Source organism: Macrobrachium nipponense, chromosome 29, assembly GCF_015104395.2.
Source record: "Macrobrachium nipponense isolate FS-2020 chromosome 29, ASM1510439v2, whole genome shotgun sequence".
Taxonomy (NCBI): Eukaryota; Metazoa; Arthropoda; class Malacostraca; order Decapoda; family Palaemonidae; genus Macrobrachium; species Macrobrachium nipponense.
In genome coordinates, this window is record NC_061092.1 from 17444859 (window position 1) to 17461217 (window position 16359).

At 36.1% G+C, this 16359-nt stretch overlaps 1 protein-coding gene across 1 annotated transcript in view; it reads left to right on the plus strand.

Annotated features, from left to right (window-relative positions):
* Positions 1-3339: 3339 nt before the first annotated feature.
* LOC135206027 (uncharacterized) overlaps positions 3340-16359 on the plus strand; it is a 33732-nt gene continuing 20712 nt past the window's right edge. Inside the window, exon 1 of the mRNA XM_064237197.1 lies at positions 3340-3517. Coding sequence (XP_064093267.1) covers positions 3340-3517 — 178 coding nt within the window. The remainder of the gene's footprint in view (positions 3518-16359) is intronic.

The following is a 16359-nucleotide window of genomic DNA, read 5'->3' on the forward strand; positions in this document are numbered from 1 at the left end:
GCGTTGGAGGCGATGGTGATAATGATGACCGAGCTAAAAAAATGCTTGCTTTTCAAATGATTTCAAATGCGAACAATTTCGTTTTCATCGCGCGCTTCACTTCCTTAAGTATTTACTCTGCACCTCTTTTTACCAACCTACACAAACTCATCAACATTTCCCTCTGGTAAGCAGCAAAACATTATTCCCGTTTCCCTTCAGACGACTTCGGCCGCCAAACCGTCCGCATTCCTCGATTTGTCTCCTAGTCACATTTATGAACAGCGCCCAGTTTTACACGCACAGTAAACCTGACAAGAAACGCATTTACTCGTTAAGTACAAAGTTAATACATAGAGTCGCGGCCATCCTCGAACGAAATGTTCCAAAGCGAGTACGAAAGCTTCCTCATAAACATTATGGAAATGAATTGATTCCTGTCACTTTCCGCGCATATCTACAGCTTAAGGCTTTAAAATCTGATGTCCAAAAATATGCAGATACCAATAAACAAATCGAGTAAGAACAACAGCTCGGATACAAACGCATATTTGCCTCTATAAACATGCTTGCGTGTTTGATTCAAACGTCTCCGCACACGTTACGTTTATCTCTTTGCCTTTATATTCGTATATATTTACTTCAGATTTTTCTTCTTCCTACTCAGTGAGAAACTGATATTCACACAGGGAAAATTCTCGCAGCTCTTTGATCACGTGATCGGCAAACGGTAACAAAGTAACCATGGCAGAGGTAAGTCATCCGATAGGACAGCAATAGACGTTCAGGTTTCTGATAAAGAGATCAAGATAACTTGAACATACCAATCCAAGTGCAAGAACGTGTTATATAATGCAGTTACCGAAAGCAAGTAAGATCTTTTTTTTTTCTTTTTTCTTTTTTTTTTGCATATGGGGTTTCACAGCAGCATATTAAATAAGTAAGTTTCCCCTTGAGTACATACTCGTATGGAATACTTCCATAACTTCAAACTGTATGAAAACCGTGCAATGAAAAACGGGGAGTAACACAACTCACAGAATCATAAATATATTACACAGATGCTGTACTATCAAATGACTTGATAAAGGTAAAAAAATATCGGCATATTTTAACACTTTTTGAAAAATAAGAAAATAAGTAATGATCGGCATTCTTTACGGGTTGTCTCCACTTGCAGGGGTTATTAAAAAAATAAAAGAACTCTCGTTACTAAGCAGTGTGACATCGTATAACACGCACTTACTTCTCAACTTGCAGGAATTGAAATGTGAAATTGCGAATTCTCTACAAAAATATAACTCTAAAGAATGACCAATCCTGTTGAAGAAAAAGGAAACCACTGCTTTGAACAATATGTTTAAGAAGGATAAAGACAAAGACCTCGGCATGTTGCAGACATCTAAACAAGAGAGCAACAAACGTGCAATGGCAGAACACGAACTCTGGAGCGTGTGGCACTAAGTCTGTCATTAAGAAGACACGAAGTCTTGTCAAGTAGCATTAAATGATCTATGTTAGTGCTGCCAAGAAGAGAGATAGTCAGGCTTCTAAAATGTTTTTGAGGTTTAGTAAATATATCTATGCAATTTTAATATTGTCCATAAATATAAAAAGAAATATCATGTAAGTTAAAAAAAAATGTGCAAAATTAAGTATATGCTAGTGTTACCAGACCAATGAGCTGATTAACAGCTCTCTTCAGGCTGGCCCGAAGGATTAGATATCTTTACATGGCTAGGAACCAATTGGTTACTTAGCAACGGGACCTATAGCTTATTGTGGGATCCAAACCACATCGAGAAATGAATTTCTATCACCAGAAATAAATTCCTCTGATTCCTCGTTGGCAGAGCGGGGAATCGGACCTGGACCCTGAGATCGGTGGTCGAGCACGTTACCGACTCGTCCCACAAGGAACTAGAAAAAGAAATTGAGATGTTATCTTATATGTATACCCACGCAAAACATATCCAAATAAGAAATAATGTGCTTCAAAGGATTTAGAAAGCATGTCTACATGTTTTCTTTTTCTATCTTGTCTTCTTTTTCTATCTTTCCTTATACGACTTTTACGCTTGTGATACAATCTAGCACCACCTGGCAACTTATCTCTATCCTACCCCATCCTGTAATAATAAAGAATAAGGATGGACACAACCAAAGCTAATTAAGCCAAAGCAGATGTCATTATGAATTCAAGTCCTCTTGAGAGAGAGAGAATAAATGAAATATTTTGAAAATAGACACTAAATGAGGTATATCCAACGACCCCGCGGTAAACAAATTAACCGTAGAAAAAAAAATTAACAGTTAAAACCAACAGTTACTAGTGAAACAAAGCACCGGGCTAAAAAGAAAGAAAAAAAAAACTCCCACTACATAAACTAGTACTTCCATATATGTAGGGCCAACACAAACCATATACACGATTCGTCATTTAGGACTAATAATAGTGGACGCTTACGGAGTTTTTAATGCGCCTGGGCTAAAACACCTTTTCTATCAATTGAAACCAAATCACGTACACTTATTAAGAAAAAGAACATCTCTGTTGGTCAACAGAAGGTTAATTATGAACCATTTTGTACCGATAAGCTTTGGTGTGTAAACTGGTCTCTTTCGAAGTCCCTGTCTCTACTCTTTTGCTACAACAACGACGACAACGACAAATCATACGATGCTCGTATAACTTTTTTTCTTTTCTCCTTTTTTGGATTTAGGGGTTTTGTGAATAGAATGCTTAATTCAACAGGAGCTTAGGGATACATACTCTAATTTCTTTGCGCTTTACTATTCAGGCAAGCCGTGTGTATTTATGATTTATTTTATAGAGAGAAGTTTTTTCTATTAAGGCATGCACATCATTATGTAACAGCATAGGATTAGTCATATCACCTGAAAAGACTAAGATGATAGCAAGGGGTACACGCAACCCCTTGATACTGCACATACAAGGGCAGAGAATAGAGAGGTAGCGCAGCACAAGTACATGGGTGTCATACTTAATAACAGGTGTCATAAATTGTATGAAGTTAAGAGAATAGTACAGGCTTCAGCAGCAAGGTTACGCCTTCTTTGGAAAGTAGCATGTGGCTCTGTGGGTGCAAGTGTACCTATGGTGAAGCGACTTTATACATCTATGATAAGATCAATAATTGACTACAGTAGTAGCATGTTGCTGCCGCTGAGGAAGAGCTATATTGGTATCCTAGAAATCATCCAGAACAAAGCAGCAAGAAGTATAATAGGGCACCTAAAAGTGTCAGGCAAGAAATATTGAGGAATGAGGCAGGTCTGCATCCAATACATTACAGAATATAAGCAAGAACAGCAATCATCCAGTTGTATAGGTCCATCATGACGGATGATGATGGATTAACAAGAGATACTCTAACTCACAGCTATCCTAGAAGATTAAAAGATGGTTGGGTTACTGCAGCAAGACAATTAATAGAGCATTCTAGCATGAAAGAATACTTAGATGTAACCAAGATAGATGTAAAAGACATCCCCCATGGAGCATACCAGAGACTAGGTATTGCTATCAGCTTTAAAAGGGAAAAAGGAAGAGATGAATCCTGCATTGCTGAAGGATGACTATTTCCAGAGGCTGGACAGTATTCAAGGGGAGCGGGTACATTATTACACAGATGGGTCACTCCTGGAAGATGGTAGAGCAGGAAGCGGGGTAACTGTATATCAGAATGGAGAGGATGTTATACTCTCCTGTCCATTACGATCATCAGATGGATGCTCCATATTACAGTCAGAACTTCTAGGTATTACAGCTGCCCTGAGTATCATAAATAGGAATAAGGACAATGCATAATAGCAACAGATAGCCTGAGTGCCTTGCAATCACTAACACCAAGAAAAGCTGAATCAAATATCATAGTGAGAAGAGCTATAGACCTGCTATCACAGATCAGACGAGCCGGACAGAATGGTTGCATTCATATGGGTGCCTTCACACACATTGGTATCAAAGGCAATGAGAGAGCCGACGAGCTTGCTAAAGAAGGCGCAGGAAGGAGAGAGTGGATTACAAACTGACACCATCCCTGAGTATGTTGAAGGACTCAGTTGCTATGGAAATAATGCAAAGATACAATGAGAGAATAGAGATGCTCAAAGAAACGCACTCATCAATAAGAAAATACCTTGAAATTACTGGAGGTAAACCACCTGACTACAAACTTTGTGGACTGGAGAGCAGAAGAGAGCAAACAACATATAGCAGACTAAGGATGCAGAGCCGATACCTTTGGGAAGTACTGCCAGCTGTCAGTCCATCAGAAACATGCTGCAGACTATGTGGCGAGTTAAGGAAGCACACTCTAAGTCATTATCTCGTGGAGTGTGAAGTAGATTACTCATTACAGGCCACAGGGACTGAGTGAAGTTGACTTACTCAAGCATTTTCTGCAACCTGGTGTGCTGAAAAGGGTTATCAATACTCATCCAAAATTTTGCTTGCTCCAGATAGTCAATAGACTAGTAATATATTGTATCTTGTTGTACAAAATCAAATTGTAGTATGTTTTATTCACTTAGTAGCATAAGAAATAACTGTTGTATTTCTACCTGTTTTTATAATATTTTCTTAAAATCTTATGTTTTGACCTCATCTAAATGCAATTCTTTCATCAAAATAATTATCTGTATAATGTGCAGAACTAAACTGTAGTATACATTTTATTCTTTAGGTTACCTGTTAGTACCAATGAAATTGTTAGGGCCATTTTTTTTTTTTTTCATAACTTTTATTTAAAATTTATATGTTGACTCATCCAAATGTAACTCATTCAGTTAATATCTATATCAGCATATTGAGCATAAAACTACATTGTAGAACATACTATTTTGGAACCTCGTGTTAACATCATTAAACTGTTGTATATCTAATTTTTCTTATAATATTTATATATATGTGTTGACCTCATCTGAATGTCATTCATACTGCCAAGTAATTATTTCAAATTTTATCCTGTTATAAAGTAAACATTGCTCATTATTTACTCCATAGTATACCACATGTTACTCCGTTGCAATTGTGTACCTCAACAGAAACCTGAGATAATGTGTACGTATCTTGTATAGCAGACATTCAAATAATTTTTTTTTTTGTTTTATGTTCTGAAAAATATATATAAAAGTTCAATAATCTTTGTAATACTTAAAGGACTAATTATATAGTGCAATCACTTAATGGGTAATTCCTATTCAACATATTGTAATTTCCCAATATAGTTATCTATAAGCATTTAAATTTTGTAATACTACCTGAGTACCATATCAGCCCCGACGAATGACGTTTGTCTAGTAATCAATAGGGTGGAAAAGGTATGTATGATACCACAACTTGTATTTAAATTTTGTAATACTACCTGAGTACCATATCAGCCCTGATGAATGACGTTTGTCTAGTAATCAATAGGGTGGAAAAGGTATGTATAATACCACAGCTAATGCCATTCATTCAAGAGGGCTTTCCCCTAAACGATACGCACCCCCCCCCCCCTGTGGGTTGCTGTTGTGCTGGCTTTGTAAGCTTTGCACCAATAAATTGTTTCTCTCTCTAATTCAATAATTTTCTAACTACAAGGTACCGACATAAATGATTCATTTAAAATTTAAATCTGGTACTAAATCTTTTTTAAATCTCTTTTAATATCTAAAAATTTCTTGATCAAAACTGTTTAGCAATTCATATGGTTACAGCAATTGTGTTGTTCTTCAAATATAATCATTTGAAAATATTCAGGTAAAAGAGAAACCTATTTCCTGAAGGCATCTGCGTTTAGTACGGCATACTTTAGCAAAAAAAAAAAAAAATTGTTTTATAACAAAAGAGATCAATCCTGTTACCGTAGAGGATACGCAAGGACTTTCAATAAAGGACATAGATAATGGATAAACAATAATTTTACAGACATTTGACATTGAAATCCTTATAATTTTTGGGCAGTGGTATACGTGGCACATGAGCTTCCAGCCTAAAGGACCCTCTAGTCGCCTTATACCTCTTCCTCTGCATATGAGAGACTTCGGAGCGAGCTAAGCATACCAACATAAAGGATCCCAGCTATTGGGAAAAAAATAAAAATAAAAATATTGCGCTGTTACTGCACGCCAATCAGATTACTAAACTATCCCAGCTATTTTTTTTTTTTTTTTTTTTTTTTGGGGGGGGGGGGTTGCCGAATAAGTGTACTTTTACTGCACGCTAATCAAATTACATTCCCGACCATTTCTACTCGTCTAAAGAACTTTCATACATAACGTCATTCATTCATATCATAAGACTCAGTTTACGCTCGCAAGTAACCCGGAGGGGTTCTTGGCAGACCTCTATCGGAAGCTCTTTGCACTAAGAACCACTAAATGTACAATTGCTGTAGCGAAGATTTATATTGGGTAATCTTCGTAAGTCGTTGCACTTCCTGTACAGTAATAAGACACTTTCTTTGTGATTAAAGCCGCGGAGCAGAAAGGCGAGATTGTGCTACGTTTTGTAACTAATTGTACTTTTTTTTTTCCTTTTATAGTTTTAGCACCGGATGATGAGTACAGTAGTCCTTTTATAGGTGTAATATCGCAAAACGTATCCTTAAAGATAAATGTTATTATAGCGATCCTCATAAAAAGTTTCGACAAATAAGAATCTATGAAGAGCATACTTGCAAACTAATAGCACATACTTCCGCAAAACTTTTCGCAGAACTTGCCAAAGGTTTCTATAAATTGTTGACGGACCTTTATGATTGCTTTGGAAATAATAATAATAATAATAATAACAAAAAGGATATGGTATATGCCAGTGGAAATTGTACCCATAATCATAAGAACACTAGGCACGATCCCAAGATCCCTGAAAAGGAATCTAGAAAAATTAGAGGCTGAAGTAGCTCCAGGACTCATGCAGAAGAGTGTGATCCTACAAACGACGCACATAGTAAGAAAAGTGATGGACTCCTAAGGAGGCAGGATGCAACCCGGAACCCCACACTATAAATACCACCCAGTCGAATTGGAGGACTGTGATAGAGCAAAAATAATGGACATAATTTTCAGTGTCGAAAATGATGACCATGGTTGGAGGTCCACAATAATATCACCTGACTGAAGTTGAACCTAGTACAAAGTTCGAAAGCTTTTATTATCTATTAAAGACTTCACACGCGATATTATTGTGGACCTGCAACTATAATAATAATAATAATAATAATAATAATAATAATAATAATAATAATAACAATGCTACAAAACAATTTACTCCCATTGCCTCAGTTATGGGCAAAGAATATTTCCAAGGATAAGGAAGCTATGTGCCACTCCAACAATTTTTTTCATTATGTTTTGTTACTACAAATACGATATACGAAATTGTTAATCAATTTGTCGCATTATAAACGAAGTGAACGCATCTCCATAGGAATACAGCTGTATTAAAAGAACTCCAACCTTACTGCACTAGAAGGGGTGACAAATAATGGTGGTGTGCGAGGGTATTGTGGGGTAGGGGGAGGGGAGGGGAACACTGAGGAAGGAACTCATGTAAGGTAGGTTAAATTAGGTAAGGTTACCATAGGCTATAAAAGTTTACTGCCAATATCTATTAGTACAACCAAAAGTGCAGTTGTTCTCGACGCAAAAAAAAAAAAAAAAAAAAAACACACACACACGCACACACACAAAAAAAACAAAGCAGGAATGTCCTAAAATGCTATACTTACCGTTTATAAAAATGCGCTTTCATGCATGTACTAAGAAGCAGGCCATGGCATGTACCATGATACAACTGTATTAGAAGAAAATTGAAGTCTAGAGGACGTTAAAACTTTTACACATTTTTCTAATCTACTATTCAAACCGATTAACAACGACTCATTGCTTTTGTGATTATTATAATATAGGCGTGATCATCAGTGATCATTATTATACTCATATAAAAGTCTCGACTCCAATCAGAAGAGGTAATACTGATTATCAGGAGAGATAACGCTGTTGCCAGGTTCAGTTTAGAATACCAGTTTTACAAGTCAAAATTTGTTTGTACATTTGAATAAGCAGCCTCTAGAAAAGTAAAATTAGCAGCGTGTTACTGTGCGAAGTACAGTCCAATGAATGAACCACTGTAATCTTGCCATTTCTTTTACTGCAAAATTGGGGAGAACACTGTTCCTCACCTAATTAGAGACTGTGATTCTCTTAAATGTGTGCAATACTTCCATTTAAATACACCGTAATTTCTCCGAGTTCCGTTGATATTAACGGTTGTTTGTGTGTTGATATTGGTCAGCTTTATTATTATTATTATTATTATTATTATTATTATTATTATTATTATTATTATTATTATTATTATTGTTTCACTGTTGCCTTCAACTGACTAGTTTTTGCCCCACATAGCTTTGCTTGGCAAGTTCGTGATCTGTTGGGGTAGTTCGATACGAGCATGGGCACATTTGGTTTTATGTATATAAAAAATACATTCATAAATCCTGACGTGGACGTGGCCCCTCTGAAAGCCTTTCTTATTTGTAAGCTGTCTTTTATCATTCATTTTAATTTACACAAAGGCGGTGTTGTAAAATAATGTAATTTACACGAAGCCAGTGTTGTAAAATGAATGTAATTTACACGAAGCCGGTGTTGTAAAATGAATGTAATTTACACAAAGGCGGTGTTGTGAAATGAATGTTATTTACACGACGCCAGTGTTGTAAAATGAATGTAATTTACACAAAGGCGGTGTTGTGAAATGAATGAAATTTACACAAAACCAGTGTTGTAAAATGAAAGTAATTTACACGAAGCCGGTGTTGTGAAATGAATAAAACTTTCCATTTCTTACCAAGACGAAAATAACTACAGATCCTGGGTGGCAGAAACCCTGGAAGAGAAACAACGACGTCCAGTGTAATATAAACGTAAGACACACACGGCTTCCTTTTACTTATGACGCAGGTACTTCTGTTACAAAAAAACAGACAGCCTCAGGTCCAGCAAAACAAGAAGAACTGGACAAATAAAAAAAAGAAGAAAATTATACTTAGATACCTGTTGGGAACGGACCAAGTAATCACCAGCAAGTTCAAGGACGTACATGATGCAAATTCTCCGTATTTATGGACCCTGCCAAAATCCACCTGCATTGTTGCTAACTGTGTGTTAAACGATAAGGACTAATAAACGCGGGGTTTGAATTTTTCTATAATCTCCAGCTTCCTTTTGGAGAAGACTCTATAATTCCAAGGGGCATCACATAGGGATTTCCAGATTTCCAGAGAATGGTAGAAGGGGGAAGATATGGAGAAATGAAAACTATAATTCACCAGCAGATGAATTATAGGGTGGTGATAAAAGAGATGAACAAAAGACTAAAGAAATTCCATACTCTTTTTGCAGCAATACGCTGTGGATAGTTGTTACCTTCGTCTACCCACTTTGTGAAATTCCTCTCCCATTTCGTCTATCAGCGAACCTCAATAAAACAGCAAAAACTCATCAACGTCACCTTGAAAACGTATTCGGTCTTTTCGTCGTTTTATGGCGTTATGGAAATGGCACCCAAGCTGAGGGCAGCAGTCTTTCAGGAGAATCTCGACTTCTACGTAGTTACGATGAACAAAATCAGTCTGGTGAAATAGTCCTTTTAATTAGGACGATTTCTTTGCAGCATACAACACATAAGCCTGATCGTGGATTACAGAATTTGAACCAATCTTCTAATGTTTTAATAGGGAATTTTAAAAGCTGATATTTAAACCCACTAATACGTTTCCGAATTTTAAAAGCAATCATTCATGGAAAGAGAGAGAGAGAGAGAGAGAGAGAGAGAGAGAGAGAGAGAGAGAGAGAGAGAGAGACTGTATTAAACATCAAACATTCTGACATTATCATACACCCTTGGCGCAAAAATTATAATGAAATTTAACTAAATACAGAACTTAGGCTAAAGGCCAAGCTCTGGATCCTACGAGGCCATTCAGCATTGAAACGGAAATTGACAGTCAAAGGTTTGAATGGTGTAACAGGAGTAGAACCTTACATCTACACTATGAATCAATTGTTAGGAGAGGGTGGAAAGTAAGATGGAAGAAAGAGAATATGAAAGGGGGTACAGTAAAAGAAACGAAAGGGGTTGGAGCTAGGTGCCGAGGGCACGCTGCAGAGAACCTGAAGTAACAATGCTAATGACCATTTCATCCGAGAGTTGATTGATATCAGCAGATAATTCTATAAAACTATCTATGTATAATCAATAATTCCAAGAATGCTCTACGCAACAGAGTTCAGAATAAGTGCAATACAACTGTAGTTCTAAACATATTGGTAAAATACGTTTATCGTCGTTACATTACATGAAAGACAACAACAGAACTGTATCTAATGGGTGATAATGACGGATTATGAAATTTTGGTGGTAAAGCCAAAAACTGGGGCACTTGCGCCCATTCAACGGCCGAGATAGTGAAAAGAGGGAGCTATGGTTGTAGGAAAGCAAGATAAAGCGATCCAGAAAAGAAAGGGAATGAAAAATAAAGCGGGAACAGAAATAACATAAAGCACCTAAAAAAAATGGATGAAGCTAGGGGACGAAGGGACACTGCTAAAAACTTTCAGTAATGCTTACAGTGCACCACGTGAGGGGCATTAAAAGGACTACGCCCACTACGAGAGCGATTGAAAACGACAATGTGAATGTTTTTTTTTATTTTCTTTATTTTTTATTTATTTATTTTGTTTATTATAGAAACGGTGCAGCTACTTGATAAATCACGCAGGAAATTGAACAGGCAATTTAAGCAGGGAGAGACTGGAAGTCAGGGAGGGAGAGGCTGTAGGGAATTTACATGAAAAAAACTCAATCAGTAACCAGAGGTAAAACAATAAAAAATCAGGATTCGGTCTTACCAGAGTTTAATGTTTTCCTAAAACTTTCTACAGTTATGTTTATATTCAGATTCTAGCGCCAGATTATTATTAGGGCAGCTGCGAACTACTGCCCACGCTTAAACGAAGTCTATTTATGACACTAAAAACCCAGACTCTGTTACAGCGAGGCAGACAATCACTGTAACTATTATGTTTTCATAATCAACAAACACTAGATAAAAGTAAAAACAAGCTGCGGCATTTTTAAACAAAATTTTGTAAGCATCGAAGCTATCCCAGTAAAAACTGGCTACTTAAACAACCAAAACCATTTAATTCCAGCACAATCCTAATGTTTTATCCTGATCCGATCGGATGTCGAGCATACAAATAAGCAGATGGAGGAGGTTTACCCCGTAACTAACCGGACCATTACAAAATATAGCTCCAGTCCTTCGTTGTAATAAAACTTGCCTAGTCCAGACTGAACACCAGAAATCTTGAAGCTCCGAAGATTCTAAGAGTAAAGTCTTTGTAATCCGAGAAGGCCGAACAAGGATCCGTAATTGCAAGGGCGTAATCACTTTGCCATTCTGAATCACTTTAGCAGTAAACAAACCTGTCTGTCTGTCTGTCTGTCTAAAATAAGTTGATCTGCCGGCAAATAATTAAATTTTGTTACGTTATGGTACCTAGTAATACAGTGTTATTTTTGAAAGCTGAAAGCTGCGACAGAGCTCGTTAAAATTTAAGACATTCTAATTAGATTTGAATAAAAATAGTCTAGCTACAGCAGCTGTGTGTGTGTGTGTGTGTGTGTGTGCGCGCGCGCCGAGAGAGAGAGAGAGAGAGAGAGGAGAGAGAGAGAGAGAGAGAGTAATGTATTTTGGGTTCTATCTGCGCTTATATTCAGTGACATTTATACTTGTCAGAAACAAACAAACTATATGTGTATGTGTGTGTGTGTGTGTGTGTGTGAGAGAGAGAGAGAGAGAGAGAGAGAGAGAGAGAGAGAGCGCAATGCACTCTTTGGTTCTATCTGTGTTTATATTCAGTGACTTTTATACTTGTCAGAAACAAATAAACTATATGTGAGAGAGAGAGAGAGAGAGAGAGAGAGAGAGAGAGAGAGAGAGAAGCGATCTTTGGTTATTTCTGGTTCTATCTGTGTTTATATTCAGTGACTTTTATACTTGTCAGAAACAAATAAACTATATGTGTGAGAGAGAGAGAGAGAGAGAGAGAGAGAGAGAGAGAGAGAGAGCGCAATGCATTCTTTGGTTCTATCTGTGTGTATATTCAGTGACTTTTATACTTGTCAGAAACAAATAAACTATATGTGTGTGTGTGTGTGTGTGTGAGAGAGAGAGAGGAGAGAGAGAGAGAGAGAGAGAGAGAGAGAGAGAGCGCAATGCATTCTTGGTTCTATCTGTGTTTATATTCAGTGACTTTTATACTTGTCAGAAACAAAAACTATATGTGTGTGTGTGTGTGTGTGGAGAGAGAGAGAGAGAGAGAGAGAGAGAGAGAGAGAGAGAGAGAGAGAGAAAGTAATGCATTCTTTGGTTCTATCCGTGCTTATTTTCAGTGACTTTTATTTCTTGTCAGAAACAAATACTTCACTGATATTTTACTCGCTACAAATACGATATGCATCAACAATCAACACCCGGCATTAGCAATTTTATAGTGACCCTCAGTCTAGCCAAGGGTATACACTAAGACAACTTCACCTCACCGAAACCCATAGGACGGAAGTGGGTCTTCTAGAACTGGCTAGGAATTTATTACTTTGTTTATTCGTTCCGTCTCAGTTAACTTAAGGTTATTTTTTTGTCCAATCTTTGGAGAATTAAACAGATTTCTGGACGACAGTTAGCAACAGAATCAGATGTATTCATAAAAGGATGATACATTTCGATGAAATTTGGTTACTGAATGGTTGCTGTTACGATATATACATACATTATATATATATATATATATATATATATATATATATAGTATATATATATATATAATATATATATACTATATATATATATATATATATATATATATATATATTAAACACACAAACACGACCTAGTCGTAAAAAAGGAATGATGTTTGCAATCGCAAAGTAAAGACGAGATGATGAATGTAAAGCGCAGCCCTTATGGTGTCAATCCGCTCTAATAAGGACCGTGATATAATATATATATATATATATATAATATATATATTATATATATATATATATATATATATATATATAAACAGAAGTACATTTGCGTATACATACATACATACATATATATATATATATATATATATGACTGGTAAAAATGTTCTGTAACAACAGAATTCCATCTAATAAAAGGAGCCCATAAAAACACCAAAATATAGAGAAAAAAAAAAGTACTATATTTCAGAGACTGCTGTCTCCCTCTTCAGGTAGATGAATGAGAAAAGTTTACAGAAAAGGTGGTATTTATACCAAGAGGTCCATCCACAAACAAGCCAATTTAAGTCACCCCCGCTGATAATCTTCCTTTAATCTTCTTAAGTGTTGGTTGAATGAAGACGTTGTCGATCGTATCTGAAATCCATGCTCCTTTTGAGATGTTCATTACCTGCCTCTCTTTTATTAAGGCCGATTCCATCATTTGACTCTTGTACCGGCAGTTGCTGCTATAAATTACACGTGACAAATTCCAGTTTATTCTATGGTTATGTTCATTTATATGGTTGAAAATAGCCGAGTTCTGTTGTCCATACCTAACTGACCGTTTGTGTTGTATTAATCTCTGGGGAAGGGATTTACCTGTAAATCCGATGGAAGATTGGTCACAGTCCTGGCATGGGATTTCGTATACCCCAGAGTCCTTTGGAGATGTCTTTTGTTGGACGTTAATCAGGGATTTGGCTAAGGTGTTTGGGTAAGTAAATACAAAAGGGTTCGATTTTCCGAGGGGGTTGGTTATTCTCTTAATCGTGTCCAGGTGGGGAATTATTATTTTATTGTTGGGTGTATCTCTGGTCTTGTCTTTAGGGGGTCGGTAGAAAATTACGTTTGCTTTGTGAATTGCTTTCTCAATTATATGGTCAGGATATTTTAAAGACGAAAGTTGCTTGCGAATTAGTTCAAATTCTTTTTCCAGGAATTCTGGGGAACAAATTCGTAAGGCTCTTAAGAACAAGTTACTAGCTACACCTATCTTGATAGTACTGTCGTGATAGCTAAAGTAGTGAATGTATGAAAGTGAGAACGTTGGTTTTCTGTATATGGTAAAGTACCAGTACAGGACGTTCTTCAGTTTTTAAGGGTAAAATTATCCCCCTATTCAGATCATTTCCCATTGGCGCTTGACAAAATAATAAAGCTAGTTGAATTATGTGCATCTAATAACGTATTTTCATTCGGGGAATCATTCTACAAACAAAAATTCGGGTGTAGTATGGGTAGTCCTTTAAGTCCTGTTCTAGCCAATCTGTACATGGAATACTTTGAAACTACAGTAATAAATGCAATAAAACCCAAAAACATGCTGTGGATGAGATACGTGGATGATATCCTAACATTTTGGGATAATAGGTGGGGCAATTTTAATGAATTCCTCGCGAAATTAAACACATTAGTGCCCAGCATCAAATTTAAAGTTGAATGGGAAACAGACAACAAAATTCCTTTTCTTGATGTTTTAATAATCAGAGATACGACAGAATACAAATTTACCATATACAGAAAACCAACGTTCTCACTTTCATACATTCATTTTTTTTCTCTATATTTTGGTGTTTTTATGGGCTCCTTTTATTAGATATATATATATATATATATATATATATATATATATATATATCTATATATATATATACTATACGTATATATATATATATATATATATATATATATATATATATATATATATATATATATATAATATATCAAAAGAAGGATCCACAGTAATATCTTGTTAATCAAGATAATATATTTATGGAAATATATACAAAGCTTAAAGCTTCCGTCCATCCTCCTGTGGACTGATCAAGTCCACAGGAGGATGGACGAAAGCTTTAAGCTTTGTATATATTTCCATAAATATATTTTATCTTGATAAACAAGGATATTACTGTGGATCCTTCTATTGAGTTCTTAGAAGCATGATACGGTGTTTTTATATTGCTATATATATATATATATATATATATATATATATATATATATATATATATATATATATATGGAATATAAAATCATAATTATAAGAATTTATGTCATTTCATCTAGAATAACTAAACAACAACTTCAAGACTACATTTACTCAAACAAATGGTGAGACTGGCTACCAAAGGACAACCTCCCAGCATTCAGATCCTACACACGAAGAGTCGGGAATAACAGAAACATAAATAAAGTTAATTAAGACCAGAAAATGCGCACCAGGCCACGCGCATTAACCACTGAGTTGAGAAAAGAATTTATCACCCATAAATCCTACAACCAAGTAAAGAGATACGAAGGATATACGCCAGACGCATTTCCCTCCCTCACTTTCAAGGACGGGGTGTTATGGGAAAAGGCCTGGAATCTCGGGTACCTAAATTGTCCTTAAGGTACTCCATTGCTTACAAAAGACCGTAGGCTGTCGGCTGAAGGCCCATAACTATGCTTCAATTCACTGTGTTGAGAATCAATACAAGGCTGCTCAGGAAGCAAGAGACCGTGCTAGGTGGGATGCAGATCAGTTTTCAAGAAACAAATTGAACAATTAGAGTTTATGTTAATCTAACTGAACTTTCATCTTATTGATGACGTCATCACGATGGGAATAGGCGAGAGACACTCCCCTTCCTCCCTCCCTTTCAAGGTCGGAGTTTTATGGGAAATGGCCTCAAATCTCCAGTACCTAATTCTTTATTGTATCAAGTAACTCGACAGGTTACAATAATCTTTGGCTGAAGGCTGAAGACCCTTAACTGAGTTTCTATTCCTTATAACGTTTATCAATACGAGGCTGCTCCGGGGGCAAGAGACCGTGCTGGGATACGGATCAGCCTCATGAAACTACAAAAATAAACTCTCAAACTTCAAGTTCATTTAATTTAACTTTTATCTTCCCGATGCCATCCACCTCGTCCTCAAGAGGACCGTCCCCCTTTCCTCTCCCCTCTAAATCCTCTGCTCACGATTCAGGAACTCTCTTGGTCTGTTTACTTAGCTGACCTATAACCTTTCATTTTTTTATTTTCTATCAAGAAGTCTTGTAAATGTAGATTTTCTACCTAGGGTTGTTCACGGCAAGTTTATTGAAACTGAAATTATGATGAAAATGATGCAAAACAGATCCAAAAGTTGACTTTTATATATATATATATATATATATATATATATATATATATTATATATATATATATATATATATATATATATATATATAATATGTATATGAAGATAAAAGGCCCATTAAACCACTATTTTAACGTTGCAAACTATATATTTCGAGCACTTCC